Source organism: Salvelinus fontinalis, chromosome 7 (assembly GCF_029448725.1).
Source record: "Salvelinus fontinalis isolate EN_2023a chromosome 7, ASM2944872v1, whole genome shotgun sequence".
NCBI lineage: Eukaryota > Metazoa > Chordata > Actinopteri > Salmoniformes > Salmonidae > Salvelinus > Salvelinus fontinalis.
The window spans coordinates 3,820,826-3,843,063 of record NC_074671.1 but is presented as its reverse complement, the minus strand read 5'-3'; the positions used below and the strand labels follow the sequence as shown (position 1 = coordinate 3,843,063).

At 44.2% G+C, this 22,238-nt stretch overlaps 1 protein-coding gene across 1 annotated transcript in view; it reads right to left on the bottom strand.

The window, feature by feature from the left end:
- Nucleotides 1–22,238, bottom strand: part of LOC129858879 (procollagen-lysine,2-oxoglutarate 5-dioxygenase 2-like) — a 145,814-nt gene that overhangs the window by 75,677 nt on the left and 47,899 nt on the right. The window contains exons 4-5 of the mRNA XM_055928115.1: nucleotides 14,548–14,711; nucleotides 2,075–2,187 (exon numbers count right to left, since the gene is read on the bottom strand). Of these exons, the coding sequence (XP_055784090.1) occupies nucleotides 2,075–2,187; nucleotides 14,548–14,711 (277 nt within the window). The remainder of the gene's footprint in view (nucleotides 1–2,074; nucleotides 2,188–14,547; nucleotides 14,712–22,238) is intronic.

The following is a 22,238-nucleotide window of genomic DNA, read 5'->3' as shown; positions in this document are numbered from 1 at the left end:
TACAGGTATATAACTGTAAAGGGTCCAGGTATATAACTGTAAAGGGTCCAGGTATATAACTGTAAAGGGTACAGGTATATAACTGTAAAGGGTCAAGGTATATAACTGTAAAGGGTCCAGGTATATAACTGTAAAGGGTCCAGGTATATAACTGTAAAGGGTCTAGGTATATAACTGTAATGGTGGAGGTATATAACTGTAAAGGGTGCAGGTATATAACTGTAAAGGGTCTAGGTATATAACTGTAATGGTGGAGGTATATAACTGTAAAGGGTCCAGGTATAACTGTAAAGGGTGCAGGTATGTAACTGTAAAGGGTCCAGGTATATAACTGTAAAGGGTCCAGGTATATAACTGTAAAGGGTCTAGGTATATAACTGTAAAGGGTCTAGTTATATAACTGTAAAGGGTCCTGGTATATAACTGTAAAGGGTCCAGGTATATAACTGTAAAGGGTCCTGGTATATAACTGTAAAGGGTCCAGGTATATAACTGTAAAGGGTCCTGGTATATAACTGTAAAGGGTACAGGTATATAACTGTAAAGGGTCCTGGTATATAACTGTAAAGGGTCCAGGTATATAACTGTAAAGGGTACAGGTATATAACTGTAAAGGCTCCAGGTATATAACTGTAAAGGGTACAGGTATATAACTGTAAAGGCTCCAGGTATGTAACTGTAAAGGGTCCAGGAATATAACTGTAAAGGGTCCAGGTATATAACTGTAAAGGGTCTAGGTATATAACTGTAAAGGGTCTAGTTATATAACTGTAAAGGGTCCTGGTATATAACTGTAAAGGGTCCAGGTATATAACTGTAAAGGGTCTAGGTATATAACTGTAAAGGGTCTAGTTATATAACTGTAAAGGGTCCTGGTATATAACTGTAAAGGGTCCAGGTATATAACTGTAAAGGGTCCTGGTATATAACTGTAAAGGGTCCAGGTATATAACTGTAAAGGGTCTAGTTATATAACTGTAAAGGGTCCAGGTATATAACTGTAAAGTGTCCAAGTATATAACTGTAAAGGGTCCAGGTATATAACTGTAAAGGGTCCTGGTATATAACTGTAAAGGGTCCAGGTATATAACTGTAAAGGGTACAGGTATATAACTGTAAAGGCTCCAGGTATATAACTGTAAAGGGTACAGGTATATAACTGTAAAGGGTCTAGGTATATAACTGTAAAGGGTCCAGGTATATAACTGTAAAGGGTCTAGGTATATAACTGTAAAGGGTCCAGGTATATAACTGTAAAGGGTCCAGGTATATAACTGTAAAGGGTACAGGTATATAACTGTAAAGGGTCCAGGTATATAACTGTAAAGGGTGGTCCAGGTATATAACTGTAAAGGGTCTAGTTATATAACTGTAAAGGGTCCAGGTATATAACTGTAAAGGGTCCAGGTATATAACTGTAAAGGGTCCAGGTATATAACTGTAAAGGGTCCAGGTATATAACTGTAAAGGGTCTAGTTATATAACTGTAAAGGGTCCAGGTATATAACTGTAAAGGGTCTAGGTATATAACTGTAAAGGGTCCAGGTATATAACTGTAAAGGGTCCAGGTATATAACTGTAAAGGGTCCTGGTATATAACTGTAAAGGCTCCAGGTATATAACTGTAAAGGGTCCAGGTATATAACTGTAAAGGGTCCAGGTATATAACTGTAAAGGGTCCAGGTATATAACTGTAAAGGGTCCAGGTATATAACTGTAAAGGGTCTAGGTATATAACTGTAAAGGGTCCAGGTATATAACTGTAAAGGGTCCAGGTATATAACTGTAAAGGGTCCAGGTATATAACTGCAAAGGGTCTAGGTATATAACTGTAAAGGGTCCAGGTATATAACTGTAAAGGGTCCAGGTATATAACTGTAAAGGGTCCAGGTATATAACTGTAAAGGGTCCAGGTATATAACTGTAAAGGCTCCAGGTATATAACTGTAAAGGGTCCAGGTATATAACTGTAAAGGGTCCAGGTATATAACTGTAAAGGGTCCAGGTATATAACTGTAGAGGGTCCATTAGCACCACACTCCAACCAACTAAGTCACACAGGACCTGTACGTACCCTCTGAAAAGAGTCCAGGTATATTTTGGTGTAGAATAGTTGATCGTCATCATTCTCGTGAAGGTTCCACTGCTCCACAATCTTGTTCACATACGGGGCGTAACCGATGATGCCTAAGGGTTCAAACCAGGTGGAGTTAAAACCAGGTGGAGTTAAAACCAGATGGAGTTAAAACCAGGTGGAGTTAAAACCAGGTGGAGTTAAAACCAGATGGAGTTAAAACCAGATGGAGTTAAAACCAGATGGAGTTCAAACCAGATGGAGTTAAAACCAGATGGGGTTAAAACCAGATGGAGTTCAAACCAGGTGGAGTTAAAACCAGATGGAGTTAAAACCAGGTGGAGTTAAAACCAGATAGAGTTCAAACCAGATGGAGTTAAAACCAGATGGGGTTAAAACCAGATGGAGTTCAAACCAGGTGGAGTTAAAACCAGATGGAGTTAAAACCAGGTGGAGTTAAAACCAGATAGAGTTCAAACCAGATGGAGTTAAAACCAGATGGAGTTAAAACCAGATGGAGTTCAAACCAGATGGAGCTCAAACCAGATGGAGTTCAAACCAGATTGAGTTAACACATTGGGTCCTATAAAACTAAATATAGGGTGGTGATTGTGTAGTGTAGGGTGTAGTGTAGGGTGTAGTACAGGGTGTAGTATATGGTGTAGTGTAGGGTGTAGTGTAGGGCGTAGTATAGGGTGTAGTATAGGGTGTAGTGTAGTGTGTAGTGTAGGGTGTAGTGTAGGGTGTAGTGTAGGGTGTAGTATAGGGTGTAGTGTAGGGTGTAGCACAGGGTGTAGCACAGGGTGAAGTATAGGGTGTAGTATATGGTGTAGTGTAGGGTGTAGTGTAGGGTGTAGTGTAGGGTGTAGTATAGGGTGTAGTGTAGAGTGTAGTGTAGGGTGTAGTGTAGGGTGTAGTATAGGGTGTAGTATAGGGTGTAGTGTAGGGTGTAGTGTAGGGTGTAGTGTAGGGTGTAGTATATGGTGTAGTGTAGGGTGTAGTGTAGGGTGTAGTATATGGTGTAGTATATGGTGTAGTGTAGGGTGTAGTATATGGTGTAGTGTAGGGTGTAGTATATGGTGTAGTGTAGGGTGTAGTATATGGTGTAGTATATGGTGTAGTACAGGGTGTAGTGTAGGGTGTAGTGTAGGGTGTAGTATATGGTGTAGTGTATTGTGTAGTATATGGTGTAGTATAGGGTGTAGTATATGGTGTAGTATATGGTGTAGTGTAGGGTGTAGTATATGGTGTAGTATAGGGTGTAGTACAGGGTGTAGTATATGGTGTAGTATATGGTGTAGTATATGGTGTAGTATATGGTGTAGTATATGGTGTAGTATATGGTGTAGTGTAGGGTGTAGTATATGGTGTAGTATATGGTGTAGCACAGGGTGTAGTATATGGTGTAGTATATGGTGTAGTATATGGTGTAGTATATGGTGTAGTATATGGTGTAGTATAGGGTGTAGTATATGGTGTAGTATATGGTGTAGTGTATTGTGTAGTATATGGTGTAGTATAGGGTGTAGTATATGGTGTAGTATATGGTGTAGTATATGGTGTAGTATATGGTGTAGTATATGGTGTAGTATATGGTGTAGTATATGGTGTAGTATATTGTGTAGTATATGGTGTAGTATAGGGTGTAGTATATGGTGTAGTATATGGTGTAGTATATGGTGTAGTATATGGTGTAGTATATGGTGTAGTATATGGTGTAGTGTAGGGTGTAGTATATGGTGTAGTATATGGTGTAGCACAGGGTGTAGTATATGGTGTAGTATATGGTGTAGTATATGGTGTAGTGTATGGTGTAGTGTAGGGTGTAGTGTAGGGAGTAGTATATGGTGTAGTGTAGGGTGTAGTATAGGGTGTAGTGTAGGGTGTAGTATATGGTGTAGTATAGGGTGTAGTGTAGGGTGTAGTGTAGGGTGTAGTATATGGTGTAGTGTAGGGTGTAGTATAGGGGTGTTGTGTAGGGTGTAGTATATGGTGTAGTGTAGGGTGTAGTGTAGGGTGTAGTATATGGTGTAGTGTAGGGTGTAGTGTAGGGAGTAGTATATGGTGTAGTGTAGGGTGTAGTATAGGGTGTAGTGTAGGGTGTAGTGTAGGGTGTAGTATATGGTGTAGTATAGGGTGTAGTATAGGGTGTAGTGTAGGGTGTAGTGTAGGGTGTAGTATATGGTGTAGTGTAGGGTGTAGTGTAGGGTGTAGTATATGGTGTAGTGTAGGGTGTAGTATAGGGTGTAGTGTAGGGTGTAGTATAGGGTGTAGTATAGGGTGTAGTGTAGGGTGTAGTAACATCCGGTTTGGAGCGAGCGGTCGCATTCGCATTCGCTCCGCAGGTAGTATAGCTTTTCATTACATTTCATTACATTTCATTATAGTACAACGGTTTGATTTGTCTAACCTTAGCAACTTCTTCTTAGCTAGCTACATAGCCGTCTTTGTATTAAAGATAATTGCGTAATTATCGTATTTCGTTGTCCTATCGTAGTCCACACTGCTATCTGCCCAGCAGCTAGCCAGCTAGCCAGCTAACAAACGTCCACCGTCTACCGAATAGCAGCACTGTAGAAACTATTACACTCCTGAACGACTTGATTAGTGTAGTGTTAGCTAGCTTCATAGTTGTCTTTGCTGTCTTCGTATCCAAGATAATTGGGTAGTTCAGAGTGTGTAGTTTTAGAGTGATTATCTTAATTTACCGAGGTTAGCTAGCCAGCTATTTGTCGTCCTCAACGTAGGAAACACTGCTAGCTAGCCAACAGCTAGCCAACAGCTAGCCAACGTCTACCGAATAGAACTTCCGCACTCAACAACCCGGTCGCATTCCGCTTCGCTCCACAGGTAGTATCACATTTTCATTTCATTTCATTACAGTACAACGGTTTGATTTGTTTGATCGTAGCTAGCTACATAGCTAGCTACATAGCCGTCTTTGTATCAAAGATAATTGTGTAGTCTAGAGCGATTTTCTAGGTTAGCTAGCCAGCTATTGTCGTTCTTTTAATGCAACGCAACGTAATCAACACTGCTAGCTATCCAGCTAGCCACCGAATAGCAGCACTGTAGCAGCACTGTAGAAACTATTACACTCAACGGAACGACTTGATTAGTATAGTGTCAACAACGCAGCCACTGCCAACTAGCCTACTTCAGCAGTACTGTATCATTTTAATCATCTTAGTCAATAAGATTCTTGCTACGTAAGCTTAACTTTCTGAACATTCGAGACGTGTAGTCCACTTGTCATTCCAATCTCCTTTGCATTAGCGTAGCCTCTCCTGTAGCCTGTCAACTATGTGTCTGTCTATCCCTGTTCTCTCCTCTCTGCACAGACCATACAAACGCTTCACACCGCGTGGCCGCGGCCACCCTAATCTGGTGGTCCCAGCGCGCACGACCCACGTGGAGTTCCAGGTCTCCGGTAGCCTCTGGAACTGCCGATCTGCGGCCAACAAGGCAGAGTTCATCTCAGCCTATGCCTCCCTCCAGTCCCTCGACTTCTTGGCACTGACGGAAACATGGATCACCACAGATAACACTGCTACTCCTTCTGCTCTCTCTTCGTCCGCCCACGTGTTCTCGCACACCCCGAGAGCAGCTGGTCAGCGGGGTGGTGGCACCGGGATCCTCATCTCTCCCAAGTGGTCATTCTCTCTTTCTCCCCTTACCCATCTGTCTATCGCCTCCTTTGAATTCCATGCTGTCACAGTTACCAGCCCTTTCAAGCTTAACATCCTTATCATTTATCGCCCTCCAGGTTCCCTCGGAGAGTTCATCAATGAGCTTGATGCCTTGATAAGCTCCTTTCCTGAGGACGGCTCACCTCTCACAGTTCTGGGCGACTTTAACCTCCCCACGTCTACCTTTGACTCATTCCTCACTGCCTCCTTCTTTCCACTCCTCTCCTCTTTTGACCTCACCCTCTCACCTTCCCCCCCTACTCACAAGGCAGGCAATACGCTTGACCTCATCTTTACTAGATGCTGTTCTTCCACTAACCACATTGCAACTCCCCTCCAAGTCTCCGACCACTACCTTGTATCCTTTTCCCTCTCGCTCTCATCCAAAACTTCCCACACTGCCCCTACTCGGATGGTATCGCGCCGTCCCAACCTTCGCTCTCTCTCCCCCGCTACTCTCTCCTCTTCCATCCTATCATCTCTCCCCTCTGCTCAAACCTTCTCCAACCTATCTCCTGATTCTGCCTCCTCAACCCTCCTCTCCTCCCTTTCTGCATCCTTTGAATCTCTATGTCCCCTATCCTCCAGGCCGGCTCGGTCCTCCCCTCCCGCTCCGTGGCTCGACGACTCATTGCGAGCTCACAGAACAGGGCTCCGGGCAGCCGAGCGGAAATGGGGGAAAACTCGCCTCCCTGCGGACCTGGCATCCTTTCACTCCCTCCTCTCTACATTTTCCTCTTCTGTCTCTGCTGCTAAAGCCACTTTCTACCACTCTAAATTCCAAGCATCTGCCTCTAACCCTAGGAAGCTCTTTGCCACCTTCTCCTCCCTCCTGAATCCTCCTCCCCCTCCTCCCCCCTCCTCCCTCTCTGCAGATGACTTCGTCAACCATTTTGAAAAGAAGGTCGACGACATCCGATCCTCGTTTGCTAAGTCAAACGACACCGCTGGTTCTGCTCACACTGCCCTACCCTGTGCTCTGACCTCTTTCTCCCCTCTCTCTTCAGATGAAATCTCGCGTCTTGTGACGGCCGGCCGCCCAACAACCTGCCCGCTTGACCCTATCCCCTCCTCTCTTCTCCAGACCATTTCCGGAGACCTTCTCCCTTACCTCACATCGCTCATCAACTCATCCCTGACCGCTGGCTACGTCCCTTCCGTCTTCAAGAGAGCGAGAGTTGCACCCCTTCTGAAAAAACCTACACTCGATCCCTCCGATGTCAACAACTACAGACCAGTATCCCTTCTTTCTTTTCTCTCCAAAACTCTTGAACGTGCCGTCCTTGGCCAGCTCTCCTGCTATCTCTCTCAGAATGACCTTCTTGATCCAAATCAGTCAGGTTTCAAGACTAGTCACTCAACTGAGACTGCTCTTCTCTGTATCACGGAGGCGCTCCGCACTGCTAAAGCTAACTCTCTCTCCTCTGCTCTCATCCTTCTAGACCTATCGGCTGCCTTCGACACTGTGAACCATCAGATCCTCCTCTCCACCCTCTCCGAGTTGGGCATCTCCGGCGCGGCCCACGCTTGGATTGCATCCTACCTGACAGGTCGCTCCTACCAGGTGGCGTGGCGAGAATCTGTCTCCTCACCACGCCCTCTCACCACTGGTGTCCCCCAGGGCTCTGTTCTAGGCCCTCTCCTATTCTCGCTATACACCAAGTCACTTGGCTCTGTCATAACCTCACATGGTCTCTCCTATCATTGCTATGCAGACGACACACAATTAATCTTCTCCTTTCCCCCTTCTGATAACCAGGTGGCGAATCGCATCTCTGCATGTCTGGCAGACATATCAGTGTGGATGACGGATCACCACCTCAAGCTGAACCTCGGCAAGACGGAGCTGCTCTTCCTCCCGGGGAAGGACTGCCCGTTCCATGATCTCGCCATCACGGTTGACAACTCCATTGTGTCCTCCTCCCAGAGCGCTAAGAACCTTGGCGTGATCCTGGACAACACCCTGTCGTTCTCAACTAACATCAAGGCGGTGGCCCGTTCCTGTAGGTTCATGCTCTACAACATCCGCAGAGTACGACCCTGCCTCACACAGGAAGCGGCGCAGGTCCTAATCCAGGCACTTGTCATCTCTCGTCTGGATTACTGCAAGTCGCTGTAGGCTGGGCTCCCTGCCTGTGCCATTAAACCCCTACAACTCATCCAGAACGCCGCAGCCCGTCTGGTGTTCAACCTTCCCAAGTTCTCTCACGTCACCCCGCTCCTCCGCTCTCTCCACTGGCTTCCAGTTGAAGCTCGCATCCGCTACAAGACCATGGTGCTTGCCTACGGAGCTGTGAGGGGAACGGCACCTCAGTACCTCCAGGCTCTGATCAGGCCCTACACCCAAACAAGGGCACTGCGTTCATCCACCTCTGGCCTGCTCGCCTCCCTACCACTGAGGAAGTACAGTTCCCGCTCAGCCCAGTCAAAACTGTTCGCTGCTCTGGCCCCCCAATGGTGGAACAAACTCCCTCACGACGCCAGGACAGCGGAGTCAATCACCACCTTCCGGAGACACCTGAAACCCCACCTCTTTAAGGAATACCTAGGATAGGATAAAGTAATCCTTCTGACCCCCCCCCCCCCCCCTTAAAAGATCTAGATGCACTATTGTAAAGTGGCTGTTCCACTGGATGTCATAAGGTGAATGCACCAATTTGTAAGTCGCTCTGGATAAGAGCGTCTGCTAAATGACTTAAATGTAAATGTAAATGTAATGTATAGGGTGTAGTGTAGGGTGTAGTGTAGGGTGTAGTATATGGTGTAGTATAGGGTGTAGTGTAGGGTGTAGTGTAGGGTGTAGTGTAGGGTGTAGTGTAGGGTGTAGTGTATGGTGTAGTGTAGGGTGTAGTATAGGGTGTAGTGTAGGGTGTAGTGTAGGGAGTAGTATATGGTGTAGTATATGGTGTAGTATAGGGTGTAGTGTAGGGTGTAGCACAGGGTGTAGTATATGGTGTAGTGTAGGGTGTAGTGTAGGGTGTAGTATAGGGTGTAGTGTAGGGTGTATTTACCACAGCTGTAAAGTAACCTACCCAACCCTGGTCATGTTGACCTCTTTTCTCTCTTCCTCTAGTGTATTTACCACAGCTGTAGAGTAACCTACCCAACCCTGGTCATGGTGACCTCTGGTCCTTTTCTCTCATCCTCTAGTGTATTTACCACAGCTGTAAAGTAACCTACCCAACCCTGGTCATGGTGACCTCTGGTCCTTTTCTCTCTTCCTCTAGTGTATTTACCACAGCTGTAAAGTAACCTACCCAACCCTGGTCATGGTGACCTCTTTTCTCTCTTCCTCTAGTGTATTTACCACAGCTGTAAAGTAACCTACCCAACCCTGGTCATGGAGACCTCTGGTCCTTTTCTCTCTTCCTCTAGTGTATTTACCACAGCTGTAAAGTAACCTACCCAACCCTGGTCATGGTGACCTCTTTTCTCTCTTCCTCTAGTGTATTTACCACAGCTGTAAAGTAACCTACCCAACCCTGGTCATGGTGACCTCTGGTCCTTTTCTCTCTTCTTCTAGTGTATTTACCACAGCTGTAAAGTAACCTACCCAACCCTGGTCATGGAGACCTCTGGTCCTTTTCTCTCTTCCTCTAGTGTATTTACCACAGCTGTAAAGTAACCTACCCAACCCTGGTCATGGTGACCTCTGGTCCTTTTCTCTCTTCTTCTAGTGTATTTACCACAGCTGTAAAGTAACCTACCCAACCCTGGTCATGGTGACCTCTGGTCCTTTTCTCCCTTCCTCTAGTGTATTTACCACAGCTGTAAAGTAACCTACCCAACCCTGGTCATGGAGACCTCTGGTCCTTTTCTCTCTTCCTCTAGTGTATTTACCACAGCTGTAAAGTAACCTACCCAACCCTGGTCATGGTGACCTCTTTTCTCTCTTCCTCTAGTGTATTTACCACAGCTGTAAAGTAACCTACCCAACCCTGGTCATGGTGACCTCTGGTCCGTTTCTCTCATCCTCTAGTGTATTTACCACAGCTGTAAAGTAACCTACCCAACCCTGGTCATGGTGACCTCTGGTCCTTTTCTCTCTTCCTCTAGTGTATTTACCACAGCTGTAAAGTAACCTACCCAACCCTGGTCATGGTGACCTCTGGTCCTTTTCTCTCTTCCTCTAGTGTATTTACCACAGCTGTCAAGTAACCTACCCAACCCTGGTCATGGTGACCTCTTTTCTCTCTTCCTCTAGTGTATTTACCACAGCTGTAAAGTAACCTACCCAACCCTGGTCATGGTGACCTCTTTTCTCTCTTCCTCTAGTGTATTTACCACAGCTGTAAAGTAACCTACCCAACCCTGGTCATGGTGACCTCTGGTCCTTTTCTCTCTTCCTCTAGTGTATTTACCACAGCTGTAAAGTAACCTACCCAACCCTGGTCATGGTGACCTCTGGTCCTTTTCTCTCTTCCTCTAGTGTATTTACCACAGCTGTAAAGTAACCTACCCAACCCTGGTCATGGTGACCTCTGGTCCGTTTCTCTCATCCTCTAGTGTATTTACCACAGCTGTAAAGTAACCTACCCAACCCTGGTCATGGTGACCTCTGGTCCGTTTCTCTCTTCCTCTAGTGTATTTACCACAGCTGTAAAGTAACCTACCCAACCCTGGTCATGGTGACCTCTGGTCCTTTTCTCTCTTCCTCTAGTGTATTTACCACAGCTGTCAAGTAACCTACCCAACCCTGGTCATGGTGACCTCTTTTCTCTCTTCCTCTAGTGTATTTACCACAGCTGTAAAGTAACCTACCCAACCCTGGTCATGGTGACCTCTTTTCTCTCTTCCTCTAGTGTATTTACCACAGCTGTAAAGTAACCTACCCAACCCTGGTCATGGTGACCTCTGGTCCTTTTCTCTCTTCCTCTAGTGTATTTACCACAGCTGTAAAGTAACCTACCCAACCCTGGTCATGGTGACCTCTGGTCCTTTTCTCTCTTCCTCTAGTGTATTTACCACAGCTGTAAAGTAACCTACCCAACCCTGGTCATGGTGACCTCTGGTCCGTTTCTCTCATCCTCTAGTGTATTTACCACAGCTGTAAAGTAACCTACCCAACCCTGGTCATGGTGACCTCTGGTCCTTTTCTCTCTTCCTCTAGTGTATTTACCACTGCTGTAAAGTAACCTACCCAACCCTGGTCATGGTGACCCCTTTTCTCCCTTCCTCTAGTGTATTTACCACAGCTGTAATTTGCAGGGTTGGGTATGTCGTTATGTCAATAATGTTTTGGAGGGGTTTCATTAACTTAGAAAAAAAGAGAAAGAGTAAACTCACGCAGAATGGAATGACATGCAGGGGAAACGCTGCTCGGAGACAGAGCGGAGAAATGACTTCCAGTAAAAGTCACTATATATAGAGAGACGTAGACTGGTGATGTCATACAGAGGGGTGGTTCAACGGGGGGAAAATATGAACGTCATAAAAAAAAAGAGTGATGAAAGCGTGATTAGTGAGAGCTTTGTATACTTCAAATTCTACCTTGGAAGCTCTGCATCATTCCCCTGCATGTCTATATGTCTGTCTGTTGGAAGCTCTGCATCATTCCCCTTCATGTCTATATGTCTGTCTGTTGGAACCTCTGCATCATTCCCCTGCATGTCTATATGTCTGTCTGTTGGAACCTCTGCATCATTCCCCTGCATGTCTATATGTCTGTCTGTTGGAACCTCTGCATCATTCCCCGTCTGTTGGAAGCTCTGCATCATTCCCCTGCATGTCTATATGTCTGTCTGTTGGAAGCTCTGCATCGTTCCCCTGCATGTCTATATGTCTGTCTGTTGGAACCTCTGCATCATTCCCCTGCATGTCTATATGTCTGTCTGTTGGAACCTCTGCATCATTCCCCTGCATGTCTATATGTCTGTCTGTTGGAAGCTCTGCATCATTCCCCGTCTGTTGGAAGCTCTGCATCGTTCCCCTGCATGTCTATATGTCTGTCTGTTGGAACCTCTGCATCATTCCCCTGCATGTCTATATGTCTGTCTGTTGGAACCTCTGCATCGTTCCCCTGCATGTCTATATGTCTGTCTGTTGGAACCTCTGCATCATTCCCCTGCATGTCTATATGTCTGTCTGTTGGAACCTCTGCATCATTCCCCTGCATGTCTATATGTCTGTCTGTTGGAACCTCTGCATCATTCCCCTGCATGTCTATATGTCTGTCTGTTGGAAGCTCTGCATCATTCCCCTGCATGTCTATATGTCTGTCTGTTGGAACCTCTGCATCATTCCCCTGCATGTCTATATGTCTGTCTGTTGGAAGCTCTGCATCGTTCCCCTGCATGTCTATATGTCTGTCTGTTGGAAGCTCTGCATCATTCCCCTGCATGTCTATATGTCTGTCTGTTGGAACCTCTGCATCATTCCCCTGCATGTCTATATGTCTGTCTGTTGGAACCTCTGCATCATTCCCCTGCATGTCTATATGTCTGTCTGTTGGAACCTCTGCATCATTCCCCTGCATGTCTATATGTCTGTGTGTTGTGTGTTTTGTATAGGGTTCGATCCAGCCCCGACATAATATTTACAGAAATTGCCATTCCTAGCAGACTGTGTGCGGGCCTTGGGCATATGGGCCTGGGCCTTGGGCCTTGTCTGGCTCTGGAAGTTAGCCTACTGTCAATGCGGTGTCTCATCTATGAATCAAACGAGATCTGGCGTGTTCAAGGTTGCATAGCCGGGAAAAAGATAGGATACATCAAAAAAGATGATGAATTAATTTAAATTTTGCAGAATCTGCTATTTATTTAATCATTAGTGATGAGAGGGGAAAAAATGATAAAGTTACATATCGGGATATTATTTTTGATGCTATGTTGAAATATTATTTTGGATGCTATATTGAAATATTATTTTGGATGCTATATTGACATATTATATTTGATGATATATCTAAAAAATATTTTTGATGCTATATTGAAATATTATTTTTGACAACATCGCCCCAAAAGTCCAGTATTTTTCCTTCATAGCTTGTTCTCCATCTTGTTTAGGGGCCCTGCCGGGTGGCTACCAAACTAACATATGGAGTTGTTTTAAGAAGGTCATACCAAGGATCATTTAGCTAATTGCATTTTAGCTCCTCTGTATGTACATACAGGGCCTTCGGAAAGAATTAAGACCACTTGACTGTTTCCACATATTGTTAGGTCACAGCTTTTTTATGAAATATATTAATTCAATCAAATATAAAATATGGCTACGACAGAACTATGCAGCAATATACGCCATCCCATCTGGTTTGTGCTTAGTAGGACAATCATTTTTCTTTCAACAGGACAATGACCCAAAAACACACCTCCAGGCTGTGTAAGTTATATTTGACAAAGGAGAGTGATGGAGTGCTGTATCAGATGACCTGGCCTCCACAATCACTCAACCTGAACCCAATTGAGATGTTTTGGGATGAGTTGGACCGGAGAGTGAAGGAAAAGCATCCAACAAGTTATCAGCATATTTGGGCACTCCTTCAAGACTGTTAGAAGAGCATTCCAGGTGAAGCTGGTTGAGAGAATGCCAAGAGTGTGCAAAGCTGTTATCAGGGCAAAGTGTGGCTACTTTGAAGAATCTAAAATCTAAAATATATTTGGATTTGTTTAACACTTTTTTGGTTACTACATGATTCCATTTGTGATATTTCATACTGTTGATGTTTTCATTATTATTCTACAATGTAGAAAATAGTAAAATAAAGAAAAACCCTTCAATGAGTAGGTGTGTACAAAGTTTTGACTGGTATTGTATATTGTATTGGTATTGTATATAAAAACATAACATAAAATACAAAATATATATACTGAGTTCTCTGGGTTCCTCTAAACTCTGGAATGTTCTCTGGTGTAGAGGAATGTTCGCTGGTGTAAAGGAATGTTCTCTGGTGTAAAGGAATGTTCACTGATGTAGAAGAAAGTCCACTGGTGTAAAGAAATGTTCTCTGGTGTAAAGGAATGTTCTCTGGTGGAAAGGAATGTTCTCTGGTGTAGAGGAATGTTCACTGGTGTAAAAGAATGTTCTCTGGTGTAAAGGAATGTTCGCTGGTGTAAAGGAATGTTCGCTGGTGTAAAGGAATGTCCTCTGGTGTAAAGGAATGTTCTCTGGTGTAAAGGAATGTTCTCTGGTGTAAAGGAATGTTCTCTGGTGTAAAGGAATGTTATCTGGTGTAGAGGAATGTTCGCTGGTGTAGAGGAATGTCCACTGGTGTAAAGGAACGTTCTCTGGTGTAAAGGAATGTTCTCTGGTGTAAAGGAATGTTCTCTGGTGTAAAGGAATGTTCTCTGGTGTAAATGAATGTTCTCTGGTGTAAAGGAATGTTCTCTGGTGTAAAGGAATGTTCTCTGGTGTAAAGGAATGCTCTCTGGTGTAAAGGAATGCTCTCTGGTGTAAAGGAATGTTCTCTGGTGTAAAGGAATGTTCTCTGGTGTAAAGGAATGTTCTCTGGGGTAAAATAATTACCATTGAGTTATCTGGGTTTAAATTAAATGCTACTCTAATGACAATTTCCCCCAGAGAGAGACAGATAACCAGACCAGAACTTGACCGTAGCTAGAACCAAAACTAACACTTTACCCCTGCATCATAAGTCCAACATAAACCTGCTAAGAACATTGACAGGTGTGTGTGTGTGTGTGTGTGTGTGTGTGTGTGTGTGTGTGTGTGTGTGTGTGTGTGTGTGTGTGTGTGTGTGTGTGTGTGTGTGTGTTATCCAATCAGTATCCAATCAGTAAACATCATCTCCCATGATGCCCCAGCAGTGTGACCACATTCTGAACCCACCTCCTGAGTTGAGGAAGCGCTTGCCGCTGCGGACAGAGGGGTATTTCTCCTGTAGGCGTTTATCAGGCCAGATCAGACCTTCGGCAGCAAACAGAACATTGTGATTGGCCTCCTGGAACTTCCTGAGGATTTCCTCAGGTCCCCCGGCAAAGATAAGATCATAACTGGATAGAGAGGGGAAAGAGGAGACAGAGAGATTGAGGGAGGAGACAGAGAGGGGGGAGAAAGAGAGGGAGGGGGGAGACAGAAAGCCAGAGATATAGAGGCGAGAGAGCGACAGAGAGGGGGGAGAGAGAGAGGGAGGGGGGAGACAGAAAGCCAGAGATATAGAGGCGAGAGAGCGACAGAGAGGGGGGAGAGAGAGAGGGAGGGGGGAGACAGAGAGGGGGGAGAAAGAGAGGGAGGGGGAGAGAGAGAGAGGGGGAGGAGAGAGAAGAGAGAGAATTTTTCAGACATTTTCTGACTTGTTTTATACCCTATTTGGCAGCGTTTCCCAAACTCGGACCTGGGGACCCCAAGGGGTGCATATTTGGCACTACACAGCTCATTCAAATAATAAACTACTCATCAAGCTTTGATTATTTGAATCAGCTGTGTAAGGCAAAAACCAAAACGTTCAACCCTTGGAATCTGCAGGACCGAGTTTGGGAAATAGGCCCCAGCTCCTCCTAAACTCATCTTATCTATTCAACTGACGGCCACTCCTAGCAACTAGAAATCTAGATGTAAACATGCAACATTCTTCACGCTGAAGCACTTGTTCCAGCAAACATCACAATCAAAGGTATTTAGGAAATAATTTAGCCTGAGAAGCATGCACACGCACGCACGCACGCACGCACGCACGCACGCACGCACGCACGCACGCACGCACGCACACACACACACACACACACACACACACACACACACACACACACACAGGCTACATATAGACAGCACACGAACACCAACACAAATCATATTAACACGCCAGATACATCAATTCTCATAACCAGTCAACCATCAGTTTGATATCAGTGCAAAATGGCGAAATGGCGCGGGAAGAAATGGCAACAGTTTTACGGGCGTCTAACAAATTGTGCTATTAAGGGGGGGGGTGTTTCACGTTATTTGTAAAATATGTTGTACATAATGTTTCTGCAACCGTATCTTGTCAAAAAATAGCTTCTGCATTTCAGGACAGCGATCACTCACCTCGGATTAGACAGACAGCGATCACTCACCCACTCATTTTTTCTTCAACAAGCAGGACGCACAGGATGTACTTCAAAAACCCGACAAGGACAAAATTGCCGTCATTGGCAGGAGAAAGCGACGCAGGTATAGAGGACACAGGACGGGGTGCTTCGTAAGGATCCGAAGAAGGCAAGTGGGAAAGCTGGCGTTACCATCAATATTACTCCCCAACGTGCAATCATTGGACAATAAAATGGGGACGGGACACTACCAACGGGACATCAAAAACTGTAACATCTTATGTTTCACGGAAGAGTGGATGAATGATGACATGGATATTCAGCTAGCGGGATAAACGCTACACTGGCATAGATAGAACAGCACACTCTGGTAATAAGGGGGGGCGATCTGTGCAACAGCTGGTTCACGAAATCTAAGAAAGTGTCTAGATTTTGCTCGCCTGAAGTAGAGTATCTCATGATAAGCTGTAGACCACACTATTTTCGAAGAGAGTTTATATATCTATTTTTTTTGTGGCTGTTTATTTACCACCACAGACGGACACTGGCAGTAAGACCGCATTGAGTCAGCTGTATAAGGAAATAAGCAAACAGGAAACCGCTTACCCAGAAGTGGCGCTCCTAGTGGCCGGAGACTTTAATGCAGGGAAACTTAAATCAATTCTACCAAATTTCTATCAACATGTTAAATGCGCAACCGGAGGGGAAAAAAATATAGATCACTTGTACTCCAAACACAGAGACACGTACAAAGCTCTCCCTCGCCCTCCATTTGGAAAATCTGACCTTAACTCTATCCTCCTGATTCCTGCTTACAAGCAAAAATTGAAGCAGGAAGCACCAGTGACTCGGTATATAAAAAAAGTGGTCAGATGAAGCAGATACTAAACTACAGGACTGTTTTTGCTGCACAGACTGGAACATGTTCCGGGATTCTTCCGATGACATTGAGGATTACACCACATCAGCCACTGGCTTTATCAATATGTGCATCAAGGACATTGTCCCCACAGTGACTGTATGTACATACCCCAACCAGAAGCCATGGATTACAGGCAACATTCGCACTGAGCTAAAGGGTACCGCACGACAAGTGGAACCGGAGAGCAAAGTCTAGGTCCATAAGGTTTCTTAACAGCTTCTACCCCCAAGTCATAAGCCTGCTGAACAATTAATCAATAAGACACCCGGACGATTTACATTGCCCCCCCCCCCCCTCCCCCCTTTGTTTTTACACTGCTGCTACTCTCTGTTTCTTATCTATGCATAGTCACTTTACAAATTACCTCGACTAACTTGTACCCCCGCACATTGACTCGGTACCGGTACCCCCTGTATATAGCCTCATTACTAACTTGTGCGCAATGAAGATTCAGGCAGTAGTCAATGGAAAATGGTCACGTTCTAAGCTACAGGAAAGTAATCACATTGAGTCAAGTTCGGTATCTTGTTTGGCTATTTAGCCTAGCACCCACAAGTCGGGGAATCTTCTATCGACTACTTTCGATTCCATGTCCAATTTCATACGTGATATATACAACAGAGTAAATAACTAAATAACACGTTTATGACGTTAGACAGTCCAAAACAGTCCTGTAGCGTAGCATCTGCATCATCTGACTGCTTCTGTATTGAGCGAGTCACTGGTACTTCCTGCTTTAGTTTTAGCATGTAAGCAGGTATCAGAAGGATAGAATCATGTTGAGATATTCCAAATGGAGGGCGAGGGAGAGTTTTGTATGACCAATAGGGTTAGGGCTACTGGCTGGCTGCTGTATGGCTGACCAGTAGGGTTAGGGCAACCAGAGGGAAAAAAAGGGCGAGGGAGAGTTTTGTATGCATCTCTGTGTGTGGAGTAAAGGTGGTCTAGAGTTTTTTTCCCTCTGGTTGCACATGTGACATGCTGGTAGGAATTAGGTAAAACTGATTTAAGTTTGCCTGCATTAAAGTCCTCGGCCACTAGGAACGCTGCTTCTGGAATAGCATTTTTTTGTTTGCTTATGTGGTGGTAAGTAGACGGCAATGAATAATACAGATGAGAACTCTCTTGGTAGGTAGTGTGGTCTACAGCTTATCATAAGGTACTTTACCTCAGGCGAGCAATACCTCGAGACTTCTTTAATATTAGACATCGCTCACCGGCAGTTATTGACAAATAGACACACACCCGTGCCCCTCGTCTTACCAGACGTAGCTGCTCTGTCCTGCCGATGCACTGAGAAGCCAGCCAGCTCTATATTATCCATGTCGTCGTTCAGCCACAACTCAGTGAAACAAAATATATTACAGTTTGTAATGTCCCGCTGGTAGGATAGTCTTGATCATTCACCATCCATTTTGTTGTCCAATGATTGCACGTTGGCTAATAGAACAGATGGTAGTGGTGGTTTACTCATTCGCCTACGAATTCTCAGAAGGCAGCCTGACCTCTGCCCCCTTTTTCTCCGTCTTTTCTTCACGTAAATGATGGGGATTTGGGCCCGTTCCGGAAAAAACAGTATATCCTTCGTGTCTGACTCGTTAAAGAAAAAAGATTTGTCCAGTTCGAGGTGAGTAATCGCTGTTCTGATGTCCAGAAGTTATTTTCGTTCATAAGAGCAGGTAGCAGCAACATTATGTACAAAATAAATTACAAACAACGTGAAAAATCTAACGAAATAACACAGTTGGTCAGGAGCCCGTAAAACGGCAGTCATCCCCTAAGGCGCCATTCTGTCTAACAGAACACAAAGGGTGTTTCTTTAACCTGTCTAGGATCAGCGTGGCGCTAGCGGCACACCCCCCCCCCCCACTGAAAAACCAGTGCCGCGAAATTCAAATTTATTTTTTTTTTTTTATATTTAACTTTCACACATTAAAGTCCAATACAGCTAATGAAAGACACAGATCTTGTGAATCCAGTCAACTTGTCCGATTTTTAAAATGTTTTACAGGGAAGACACAATATGTAAAGATGTACATCTATTACCTAAAAACACATTAGCATAATCCACCATCTTTTATTTGTCCACCAACACCAGTAGCCATCACCAATTCGACTAAACTAAGATATTTATAGCCCCTAACCAACAAAAAAACTCATCAGATGACAGTCTGATAACATATTTATGGTATGGGATAGGTTTTGTTAGAAAAAAGTGCATATTTCAGGTAGATGGCATAGGTTACAATTGCACCCACCGTCACAAATGGAATAGAAAAACTACTTAGAGCAACGTGTTTACCTACTTACTAATCATCAAACATTTCGTAAAAATACACAGCATACACGAATCGAAAGACACAGATCCTGTGAATACAGACAATATTTCAGATTTTCTAAGTGTCTTACAGCGAAAACACAATAAATCGTTGTATTAGCATAGCACATAGCACATAGCAGCCCAGCATTGATTCTAGCCAAAGTGAGCGATAAAAGTCAACATCGCCAAAAGATATTAATTTTTTCACTAACCTTCTCAGAATTCTTCCGATGACACTCCTGTAACATCATATTACACAATCCATATAGAGTTTGATCGCAAATGTTTATATTTAGCCACCAAAATCATGGTTAGACAATGTGAAATGTAGACAAGCTGGTCAGAAAAAGTCCTTGCGCCACTTAGACAGTGATCTACTCTTATACATAAATACTCATAAACGTGACTAAAAAATATAGGGTGGACAGGGATTGATAGACAATTTAATTCTTAATACAATTGCGGAATAACATTTTTTAATTTATCCTTACTTTTCAATACAGTTTGCGCCAAGCGAAGCTACGTCAAAAAACATGGCGTCCTAAGCCACTAAAATGTTTCGACAGAAACACGATTTATCATAATAAAAATGTCCTACCTTGAGCTGTTCTTCCATCAGTATCTTGGGCAAAGGATCCTTTCTTGGGAGCAATCGTCTTTTGGTGGAAAGCTGTCCTCTTGCCATGTGGAAATGCCAACTGCGTTCGGGATGAACTGAAAAGCGTGCCCAACTATTCACATCGTTGCAAAAATAAATGTCCCAAAATCGCACTAAACGGATATAAATTGCTATAAAACGCTTTAAATTAACTACCTTATGATGTTTTTAACTCCCATAACGAGTAGAAACATGACCCGAGTAATATTACCCCCTTCACTAATGCTTGGAACAGGTGCGGGCCGGTGTCCTCTAGGCGCATGACGCAGCTCCAAAAGAATGACTAGCCCCAGGGTTTTTTCATTTGTAGGGCCTGTGAACGCGCAATCGACCCCATTGGAATCGTCATCACGTAAAGGCATCCAGGGGAAGACGTAAGAAGTGTCCGTATAGTCATAGCAATATCAGTGCCCTTTTAACTGACTTCAGAACAGTGGCCAACATTTCTGAAATCTGAATCCATGTCAGGGAAATTGCTGTAGAATGGGCTCTGTTCCACTTAGAGACAAAATTTCAACTCCTATAGAAACTATAGACTGTTTTCTATCCAATAATAATAATATGCATATTGTACGATCAAGGATTTTGTGGGAAGCCGTTTCAAAAATTACCCAATTAGCATAAATAGTCTAAACAGCGCCCCCATCCCCAACAGGTTAATGGAAGCCTCTCCATTCTCCGGATTCGGGGGGGTGCTTGGTAGAGGTTAATGGAAGCCTCTCCAACATAATCCAGGTGGAGTCATCCATTCTCCAGGGCAGCTGTCTAGTCCCCTTACTTTTTTCAATATTTACAAATGAACTGCCATTGGCTCTGAGTAAAGCCTGTGTTTCTATGTATGCTGCTGACTCAACAATATACACGTCAGCTACCACAGCAAGTGAAATCACTGCAACACTCAACAAAGAGCTGCAATCAGTTTCAGAATGGGTAGCAAGAAAGTATTTCAAAAACTGAAAGCATTGTATTTGGGACAAATCATTCACTAAACCCTAAACTTCAACTAAATCTTGTAATGAATAATGTGGAAATTGGACAAGTTGAGGAGACTAAACTGTCATCAAGGCAAATGGTGGCTACTTTGAAGAATCTAAAATACAACATACATTTTTGATTTGTTTAACACTTTTTTGGTTACTACATGATTCCATATGTGTTATTTCATAGTTTTGATGTCTTCACTATTATTCTACAACGTACAAAATGGTAAAAATACATTTAGTGAGTAGGTGTGTCCAAACTTTGACTAGTAATGTATATATATTTGTTATATTAGCCTGACCTGTGCATTGACCCCTCCGCTCTAGATGGATTGGCTGAGGTGTTCAAGGCATCACAGAGTGACAAGCCTCCTCACTGCTGATTGGTCAGTTCAGTGGAAATGAGATCCTTATTTTTTTTTCAATTCAAGGGCTTTATTGGCATGGGAAACATATGATAACATTGCCAAAGCAATGCTTCTGGGCTGATGGCTGTTGCAGAGGGGGAGGGGTAGTTTAGTGAGCTTGGGTCTTTTATGGCCCTGACTCTGGAAGGCTGTCAGCTTGTGAAATGATGAGACAGGGCCACCTGTTAGACAGTCATATAATTATGCTATAAACGTACTTTATTTAAACACATTTTATTACTATTCAGGGACTCATGAAAACGTACTGTCTACACAAACTATTTGATAAGAATAAAGATAAAATATACAAATAAAGCGTTTTAAAAAGGTGTCATTTAGGAAGTTTTGGGACAACAGGGCCTACTAAGCCTTGTTATGGATACAAGTCTATAAAGATCGGTATAAGACATCGGTGTATACTTCTGTTTCAAAAGTAGATTACTACCCAGAATCACTCTGTGTGACCCTGATTTAGCCCCCTAAAGAGGGGGGGGGGGAATACAAATAGTCTGGGTAGCCAATTGATTAGATGTTCAGGAGTCTTATGGCTTGGGGACCGTTCGCACTACCCTTTGTAGTGCTTTGCGGTCGGAGGCCGAGTAGTTGCCATACCAAGCAGTGATGCAACCAGGCAGGATGCTCTCGATGGTGCAACTGTAAAACCTTTTGAGGATCTAAGGACCCGTGCCAAATCTTTTCAGTCTCCTGTGGGGGAATGGGTTTTGTCTTGCCCACTTCACGACTGTCTTGGTAAGCTTGGACCATGTTAGTTTGTTGATGATGTGGACACCAAGGAACTTGAAGCTCTCAACCTGCTCCACTGCAGCCCTGTCAATGAGAATGGGGGCGTACTCGGTCCTCCTTTTCCTGTAGTCCACAATCATCTCCTTAGTCTTGATCACATTGAGGGAGAGGTTGTTGTCCTGGCACCACACGGCCAGGTCTCTGATCTCCTCCCTATAGGCTGTCTCGTCGTTGGTGGTGATCAGGCCTACCACTGTTGTCTCTTCGGCAAACTTAATGATGGTGTTGGAGTTGTGCCTGGCTATGCAGTCATGAGTGAACAGGGAGTACAGAAGGGGACTGAGCACGTACGCCTGAGGGGATCCTGAGTTGAGGAGCCCCTCAGCATGGCAGATGTGTTGTTACCTACCCTTACCACCTGGGGGCGGCCCGTCAGGAAGTCTAGGATCCAGTTGCAGAGG